At 41.7% G+C, this 9,698-nt stretch overlaps 1 protein-coding gene across 1 annotated transcript in view; it reads right to left on the bottom strand.

The window, feature by feature from the left end:
• Positions 1-444: 444 nt before the first annotated feature.
• The window catches only part of LSM1 (LSM1, U6 small nuclear RNA associated), a 10,456-nt gene continuing 1,202 nt past the window's right edge, over positions 445-9,698 (bottom strand). The window contains exons 2-4 of the mRNA XM_010838777.1: positions 5,539-5,607; positions 4,027-4,142; positions 445-968 (exon numbers count right to left, since the gene is read on the bottom strand). Coding sequence (XP_010837079.1) covers positions 798-968; positions 4,027-4,142; positions 5,539-5,607 — 356 coding nt within the window. The 3' untranslated portion in view covers positions 445-797. The remainder of the gene's footprint in view (positions 969-4,026; positions 4,143-5,538; positions 5,608-9,698) is intronic.

The raw sequence follows: 9,698 nt of genomic DNA, 5'->3' as shown, positions 1-9,698 counted from the left end.
CACTCCTGCTTCTCAAACACCAGCTTCTGTTGTAACCAAGAGCTGCAAAACCTCACTGAAAGAGCCCTCCTCAAGCCTGAACATTTTTTATTAGGGGAAAAAAAAAAAGATGAGGGGACAAGGGAGGATCTGTAGGATATTCAGTATGAAAATACTCCTTCGTAAGTGACTTCCCTCATGGTCCAGTGGCTGAGACTCCACTCACAATGCAGGGGCCCCAGTTCCACACGTGCCACAACTAAGAGTTCACATGCCACAGCTAGAGGTCCCACGTGCAGCAACGAAGACCTGGCACAGCCAAATAAACGAACTAAAACAATAGTAGGTTGGAATTGTGACAGAAGGGAAATTCCACGTGTGTGTGTGTGGACTGCTTATACCTCTGAGAGGAGAAATTAAATGATGCCCAGTCACTGAAGGCAACACAAACTTGGGAAATAACACTGCAATTTTGAGATTCGAGTTTTATTTACAAGTAAATGAAGACTGTCCCCTGTAGCCGCTCATTTGGGGTGAGAAGAGCAATGTAAAGAAGTAGCTGTTGGCTCCACAGTGATGAGTGAGAGGAGTCCATGCCACTATTTCTTTAGACGATGATTTTGTAATTAAAATGAAAAACAAAAACAAAAATAGAACACATGATTTCTTCATGTTGCATCTGTGAAAGAATTAAAAATAAAAATGACTTTTCAAAACTCTATTAGAGAGTCTCTCATCACATGTGTGAGGTGACCAGGCTGTCACTTCGTTTAGTGACAGCCCTGCTCCCCAAGAGCGACAGTCTCTGCGCAGAAGACTTAATACTCCTCGAGAGTATCTGCCCGAGGGATGGACAGGCCTCGATCCTTCAGGGCCTGGACTTTCAGCTTCTCGGCTTCCAGCTTGGTCTGCTGTTCCACCCTCTGTTCTTCTAAGATTTCTTCAATAGACACTTGCTGGAGAGGTGTGTCACTCTCCTTTTCTAAGTCCTACAAAACAAGCAGGTTTGGAAAACTTTACCTTGTGACCAAGAATAGAAAACATCACAGATACAAAGGCAAATGGATTCCTATATCAGGCTTGAGTTATTTTACTTGTGCCAGGGCACAAACACCCTATGGACAGATAACACTTTACAAAGGAATGGCTGGCAACACTCCTATAGAACACACGGGTGTGGTTTAACAGGAATCAGTATCAGTGTGCATAACAAAGCTTTAGTCTGTGCAAAGTCCTACATGAGTTAAGAACTACTTTTCTTACAGCTATTTGCCCAACCCCAGGAAATCCAAAAGAGAAGTCACTGAGGTCAAGGTAGCTTAAAATAAATTTTGTATTTATACATAGTCAAAGTCAGCGTAATTTCTGGAGCCTTTTTTTTTTTTTGCTAAAAAGTATAAAACACTGATTCAAAGTAGAACCCCTGACCCCCAGCCCCCAAGCCAAAGGCAATCAACTGGCCCTCTGTTAACACAGGACTACTTTCTCCCCCATGGCAACTAGTCTTCTGGAGAAAACCTCAGCAAACCAGCTGGGTTAGTAAACCATTTTGGCCCCAACATTCTTCACAAATATTGGCTACATTTCCCATTTAATATGGTAAAATATGCTAATATTTTCATTTTTGAACATCCTGAACATCTGATAACCAACTTGACAATGCAGAACTTTGCTATAAAATTATCTATCTATTGACTGTTTCTTCTCCTTAAGAAGTTTATCTAGGTATCACTTGGTGTTTCTGTAACATGGAAAGCCTCCACGGACAGGGTACTCACATTTCTCATCCTCCGACTTTTACTTAAAAATCTGGGAAGGCATCAACGCAAACGCCACCTCTCCAAACGTTCCAGCCTACTGCTAGATGCTAATTTGCAGAGGCGGCCAAGGCCTCGGAAGCCACAGCGGTGACACCACGGATGGAGGACTCTCCCAGAGAGGTTAGAGCGAAAGCCACATAAATTCCATAAGCAAGCCCTGCCCTCAAAAGTTAGCTGCATCCAGCAAAATATACATTATCAAGTGTGATCTTCCCTCACAGCCCATGGGCGGCAGAAGGGAAGACAATGTTCTTGGCTCAGTGTCCTACCTCCTGGACTTCCCAATGTTATGCGCTGAGCTATTTGTGTGGTTATGACAATGCTGTTTCCCAACAATCAGCTTATTACTTAAGGCCGTGTGTCTCATTATCCTTGAGGTAGAAGCCAGGGACTTCACAAACAACTGCGTGTCTACAGAATGCAAGTGGCTTCTAGTTTTGCGTTTTCCTAGAATTGGTACACGTCTTCAAACAGACCATCGATTCATAGAACTGTGGAAGCAGGCCCGAACCGTATTTCTTTAGTAATACCACTATAAAAAATTCTGCAGAATCTGAACCGTTAACATACCAAAAAAAGAGTACTCTTCTCCACGAAAGGGCTCCCAGGAAACAATGACACTTCAAGAATAAACACAAATTTTTTTCTTCACATACATCTACACAGGGCCGTGTCTGTGCCAATGTAACTGGCACAGAAAGTATATCTGTGCCGTTTTCTATTCTTCAATTAAAGCAGTGTGTGTGTGTGGTCTTGTGACTTAAATCTTTCCCCTGATAGCAAAGTAATACATTTCCTCTCTAAAAGTTAAATTCAGAAAAGTAAAAAAGGAGGAAAAAATAATCACCCACCATCCTACCATCCAGAGATTGGCCAGTTCCTCTGAATATTCAGTCAGACGACAATCCCGACCCCCACATCCCAGGATACCATGGTGCTTTACATCAACCACAAAAATATTTTTAAAACTTGAAAGTTACTTCATATATTTCATAGCAATTCTTGGACAGCATTGATTAGTTCTTTCTGTTTCCAACATGAACAAACATGACCCTGGCAGAATTACCTCCTTACTTTCGCGAATGGTGTATAGTTAAAAACTGCTATGAAAACAAACAAACAAACAAACAAACAAAAAACAGCTACAGACCAAGCCACTTCTCTCCAAAGACTTCTGTAAACCTGACTTAACATGTGGCTAGGGATTGTGAAATGCTACTGAAAACTTTAAAGATAAAATCAAGGTTTGATTTTCCTGGAAAACGCAATAATCAGAAGCACCAGGATCAAGTCAAAGATATTAAATAAAGCACTTTTAAAGTAACTGTTTAATGTAAACTGTGGAATCATTTTATCTTCTTTAAAAATGTCAGAGTAGTTCTAATATCTATTTTGGAGAAGTAGTTTTCCAATGGTTCACATACATACACACTCACACCTACAGAAACACCACTTGAGAGGATTTAACTTTTCACTTGCCGGCTGGCTTTCCTGACAGATAATATGAACCTCCTCCTTGACTGGGAGCTAAGAAGCCAAGTGAGGTCGAGTCCATTCTCAGAAAACGAAGAAAGGCTTCTGCTGCAGGCACTCTTGCCCCCTGCTCCCTTTAAGACACAGATACCACACTGTACATGCCATGTGCCTTTCCCCCAACCCAACTGTCTGTACGCCTTGGAAGACCGTTTGCAAACAGCTGTTTAAATGACTACAAAATATTCCAGTGTTGGGAAGCCATATTTCATTGGACTATTCTTCTCTCGCTAGGTATCGGGCTTCAATTTTCTGCTACTAAAGATACAAGAGTAATCTTCTAATGAACACATTTGTGTGGGACAGTGTTTTATATATATAATGGCTGCACCACTCAGCTCCTCGGACTTAGTTCCAGGGCTGAACCCTGGCCTCTGTGGTGAGAGTGTGGAGTCCTAACCATTGGACTGCTAAAAAACTCCTATGTAGGACAGTATTTTTTGATATCAGGTAAAAATCCATGATATTTTACTGCTAATGGGATCAAAATCTTTAATATGCCAGTAGGCACTGAAACAAAGCTGACTGTTCTCTGAAGCTCTCCTTTTACAATATCCCTTTCTTAAGCTACTTTGGTGGTTTCCCGTGAGAAGCTGGGTGAAGGTGGAAACATTTTTTCCTTCTTGAGAAGACAAAAAGAAACCTAACCGGTGTGATTGTCAAGAGCCATAGCAGCTTAACAGTTTTCACTTACTATTTCTCCTAGCAGGACCACATTTTCTCCTCTGACCACAAAAATCCCTCGAGGAATATCACCGTATTTTTTGCCCACATGAATACGCTCCACAGTCTGATGTAGCACTAAGTTAGCTATAAGTGTACAGGGAAGAAACAAAGACATTTAGTTCAAATTACTTTACAGGTGAAGGTCCATAACTCAATCAGTTATCTTGAGTAGAAACGATTAGCTGAACATGATTTTCAAACTTTCTAATTCTGGAAAATGCTAAAATTTCAAACAATCTCATCCTGTTTCATTCAGACACACCACTTGGAGATTTTTAAACAACTGCAAATAGAGTACTTGGGATTATGTTGCACTAATACAAGAAGGATGGTGGAAATAAATGAAGAAAATTAAATTCCTTATGAGTTAATTGCTGATAGCAACATGACTATAAGAAAATATGATAAGGTACTTGGAAAACTCTGAAGTCCAAACAACTGCAGAAGTTATCTTTTTTTTCTTTTAGAAGGAAACATTTTTTCTACTTTGTGCAGGTATGTGTGTGTGATGATTTATCAAAGATTTAACTTTGTTTCAGTACAGATGATTCATTTAATCCAATGTAGGTATTCATGGATTATGATACAACAGTAATCTGTTTTTTTCCCCTTTTGTTAAATGACTGTAATTTGGTAATCTGAGAGTAACATTAGTATTCACTACTTTCCCCTCATGTAGTCTGATGAATTTGACTTAAGGTTTAGGACCACAATCTGTGCAGAATAATTACTTTTCTTCCTTCAGTTGGTACTGCTGTCATCTTTGAAGAAACAACAGTACTATCACCTGTGATTCTTGTAAGTATTTCAATTATGTTGTTCTTCCTTAGGCCCAAAGCCACTGACCTAGCTGATGTCCAACAAATGTTGACATGAACTGAAGTTTCTCAAGACAGGAGCAAATATAAGGTCTCTTTAGAAAAACGCAAGAGACAGAATCAAGATTAAGACCTTGAGTCTGATGTATCCCAAAGTAAAAAATCCTGAGCTTAATGTTGGGGGTCCCTAAAAAGCTTCAGGAAAGGCCTCTGACCCACTTTTCATTGGACAGGGAGGGATTACCTTCAGGGCAGGAACTGCTTTGAAGAGTAGTCGCACCCAAGCCAATGTACAAATGAGCAGCCTTTTCAGTAGACTGAGTGTATTTCTATCATCTGGCTCCCTCTAATGGGGAAAATAAAAAATAGTCCAAAACACTGTAACCACATGTTCTAATAGTGAAAACCAGTTTTAGAAATAAAATATAAGCTTCTAAACACAAGCTTTCAAACCACCTAATTGTAATTTAGAAAACAATGATGTAGTGACTTAAAACACTATTTCATCATGCCAGGTACATGAAAAAAGTTGCAGATAAACTTCAATACGAAACAACATAAAAATACAGTGGGCAGCTCTTATCATCCAGAGGATGGGATGATAAAAGCCACCATGGCTCTTATCATCATGGACTCATGATAAGTCCATGAGTAATACATACCAAATTGATCAATGCTTCTCAAAAAGCCTATAAGTGTCCTTCCATCTCGAAGCAGGACCAAGTGCTTTTCTGGGGAGAGGAAAAGAGATCTTTAAAAAATGAACTGTTAGCTTCAGCGAGTTTACAGGGAAACAAAAACAGAGTTAGTAGCAGATTAAGCTTTACCATTTCCTATTACAGAGCATTTAACGCAGAATTCATTGAGAAACTAGAGGGATGACCAAGGCAGCCGGGGATTAGTTTAGATGAGAAGATGCGTGGTGAAAAGAATCTAAGAGGGGCAGCAGAGTGGGGAAGGACTGGGCACGCAGTCAGGGGGCCCAACGGACCGGCTCCAGATGCCAGTGCTTGACAGTTAAACTCTGTCAGCATCATGTCAGTTTCTATACTTGCCAATTTGGACATTTGATCTAGATGGTCTTTATGATCTTAATTTTCCAAAATTATTTTCCCCTCATCTTAGAGAGTTTCTATTTCACACTTTGGAATCAGAGACGGTTTTAAATAAAAACAGTACCAAAGACGTGTAAAATGAGGATGCTGATAATAAAACCAGAGCACAAATTCAACAGAATATATTGAGGGCTATGTGCTGTTCTGGGGCCTAGATATATAGTAGAGAATAAGACTCAGAGTCACCAACCTCATGAACTTATAAGCCTGGTGGAGAAAAACAAACACATTTTAAAAAATGACCTATGGTAATTAGTCTAGCAGAATAAAAACAAGACAGCAGGATAATATGAGAAAGGGAGGGAAAGAAGCTATAGAAGAGAGGGTGGTGAGGACTTCCAGGGTAGTCCAGGGGCTAAGACTCCACACTCCCAATGTAGGGGGCCCAGGAACAAGATCTCATATGCTACAACTAAGAGTGTGCATGCTGCGACTAAAGATACCATGTGCTGCAACTAAGACCCGGTGTAGCCAAGTAAATAAACAAACCGGGGGGGGGGGGCGGGGAGAGAAGGTGGCTAGGGAAAACCCCTCTGAAGAGGTGACTGCTCGACACTGAAGAATGACAGTAAGCCAGTCACTAGAATAGCTAGCAGACTGAGCTACAAGGGAAGCCCAGAATAGCTAGCAAAAATCACTTATTTGTCTTTAATGCCATGCATAAAGTACTTTCTAAGTCTTCCCTGGTGGCTCAGAGGTTTAAGCGTCTGCCTGGAATGTGGGAGACCCAGGTTCGATCCCTGGGTCGGGAAGATCCCCTGGAGAAGGAAATGGCAACCCACTCCAGTAACCCACTCCAGAATCCCATGGAGGGAGGAGCCTGGTGGGCTACAGTCCATGGGGTCACAAAGAGTCGGACATGACTGAGCAACTTCACTTCACTTTCTACATGTAGAACGTGGACCATAAAGAAGGCTGAGCACCAAAGAACTGATGCAAGACTCTTAAGAGTCCCTTAGGCAGCAAGGAGATCAACCCAGTCAATCCTGAAGGAAATCAACCCTGAATATTGGAAGGACTGATGCTGAAGCTGAAGCTCTGATACTTTGGCCACTTGATGCAAAGAGCCAACTCAATGGAAAAGACCCTGATACTGGGAAAGACTGAGGGCAAGAGGAGAAGGGGGCAAGAGAGGATGAGATGGTTGGATGGCATCATCAACACAATGGACATGAGTTTGAGCAAACTCTGGGAGACAGTGAAAGACAGGGAAGCCTGGTGTGTTATAGTCCAGGGGGTTGTAAAGAGTCGGACACCACTGAGCGACCGAACAACAACAAGATGCAGAACAGTGCAACAAGACAGTGATTCTTTCCTGAAGGAATTTATAGGCTTTTTTGTTGCTATAATAAGTACCACAAGAGGGCAAATCTTAATTACATGAGACTGAGAGAAACTGTATCTAGCTGGAGGTATCTGAGTTGGACTTTAAAGTCAAAGTGAAGTTGCTCAGTCATGTCCGACTCTTGGCAACCCCATGGACTGTAGCCTACCAGGCTCCTCTGTCCATGGGATTTTCCAGGCAAGCGTACTGGAGTGGGTTGCCATTGCCTCCTCCAATGGACCTTAAAAGGTAGATAATTTTTGGCCATGGGAAGAGTGACAGGGACTGGGAAGAGGAGGGAAATCTGTAATTTAGGCAGAAGAAAAGGGAGCTGTGTATCCAGACGTGTGGCTAAAAGTTGAGGGTGTGAAGGGAATAGGAGATGAAGTCAGAAAAGTACTGGGAGCAGGCTGAGTTTGGATGTGACTTCATGGGGAACAAGACAACTCTGAAGATTCAACTGGTAGAAAAAGAATGGTTTTGAGGATATTACCAGAGTCTGAGACATGAAGAAGAGACCTGAAGCAGGGCAGAGATGGGAAGGGAGAGGATGAGAGGATCAAGACACTGCAGTTGTAAGGGATGGAATTGGTCAACCAAGAGTGTTTGTATATGTGGATATGTGTGTGAGAGAGTGGGAAGCTAAGAGATGGGTTAAAGATGATGCAGGAATTTTGAGTCATCTTGTCAGGAAGGACCATGTACCAAAAGTCAGGAGTCAAAGAAGCAAGATCCCGTGGAAGGTGTTTTGCTGTTGTGATTCTCCAGTGGTATCAAGACACCTGTGCAGAAATGTCAGCTGGCAACTGGAGATTTAAGACTGAAAGGCCAAAGAAGTTTGGATCAGAGCAATTTCCGATATGCCCACAAAGAGGTGATACCATTATTAAAGTCCAGGAACTCTCCTAGAGATTTAAAGAAAGTGGCAGCCAAAGATGGAACGTAGGAGTCCATTTATTTTAGGGAACAATAACTGTTGCAGAGATAAGAAAATCAAGTACCAGTGTTGGAAAAATCAAGAAAATGAAGAATCCTATGATAATGGCATCACAGTGCCCAAAAGGGGAAGGAATGCATTAGACAGATGTCTTTTAAGATTGCAGTTTCAGAAGCGTGTTGAGCAAAAAATCTGACTGCAGGGTGACAGAGGTGGTCTACACCAGGTAGCCAGGAAACAGCTAAAATGGGAGATATTTAAGAGGTTTAGGGGTACAGATGTGAAAAAAGGAATGGGAATTTGATGGTGAAATATAACTGAAAAAAAAATATGACAGACAAGAACATACATGAGGGGGAGCAAAAGATATGAGCGAAAAAGGGTATTAATGGATTCCAGAAGCAGCTGGAAGGAAAAATAAATAAGACACAGACTGAAAGGGAGGAATACTTCCAAATGAGATGAGAAGATGTGTGAAAATACAGAAAGACTGAGGAGAGAGGAGGAAAGTGTGTGTGTGTTGCAGTGAAGGCTGCATATGAAATGATTTGAAACCATTCAGTAGAGGAGGAGCTTGGAATCTGCAAAAGGGGTTAGAGACTTGAGAAAAACAATTACTTTTGTTAGAACAGCAGGATGTGCTAGGGATCTCAAATAACTCAGATACACAACAAGAGAGGTGAGGGCACCATCCTCAGACAATTAGAATTAAAGATTTCATTACACGTTACAGACAGGCGTGTACAGTGGTTACTCACACATGAATTTGATCCAAGCTACACTACATTCCCTTCAGTAGCAAAATCACTAATTTGGATCTAAAAAGTGATTTCAGAGGATAGGGAGAGGATTTCATCACAAATTCATTATTTACATGCACAGTAACTGCAGAAGATTGCTGAACTTGTTTGGAACTGCGTGGTAACTGTTTCGCAGCAATTACAAGTTAATGAGACAGATCACACAATTGTGCACAACTTTAAAAAGTGTTGTTTTAGGAGTAACTCACAGATGAGAGTTTGGAAAAACAAAAGACAACTGATACAACCGAGCTCTTCTTCAGGATAGTGACTAGGAATAAGGGAGGTCTTAACAGCAAGAGAAAACTAACAGAGAAAAAAAGTAAATTTGAAGTGACTCAGTCTTTCTGGAAAAGTCAAAACCTAGTCTGAAAAGCTGCTGCTGCTATGTCACTTCAGTCGTGTCCGACTCTGTGAGACCCCCTAGACGGCAGCCCACCAGGCTCCACCGTCCCTGGGATTCTCCAGGCAAGAATACTGGAGTGGGTGGCCATTTCCTTCTCCAATGCATGAAAGTGAAAAGTGAAAGTGAAGTCGCTCAGTCGTGTCCGACTCTAGCGACCCCATGGACTGCAGCCAGGCTCCTCCGTCTATGGGATTTTCCAGGCAAAAGTACTGGAGTGGGGTGCCATTGCCTTCTCCATAC

The sequence above is a fragment of the Bison bison genome, unplaced genomic scaffold, assembly GCF_000754665.1.
Source record: "Bison bison bison isolate TAMUID 2011002044 unplaced genomic scaffold, Bison_UMD1.0 scf7180017864105, whole genome shotgun sequence".
Lineage (NCBI taxonomy): Eukaryota > Metazoa > Chordata > Mammalia > Artiodactyla > Bovidae > Bison > Bison bison.
This window is presented reverse-complemented; position numbering and strand designations above follow the sequence as displayed.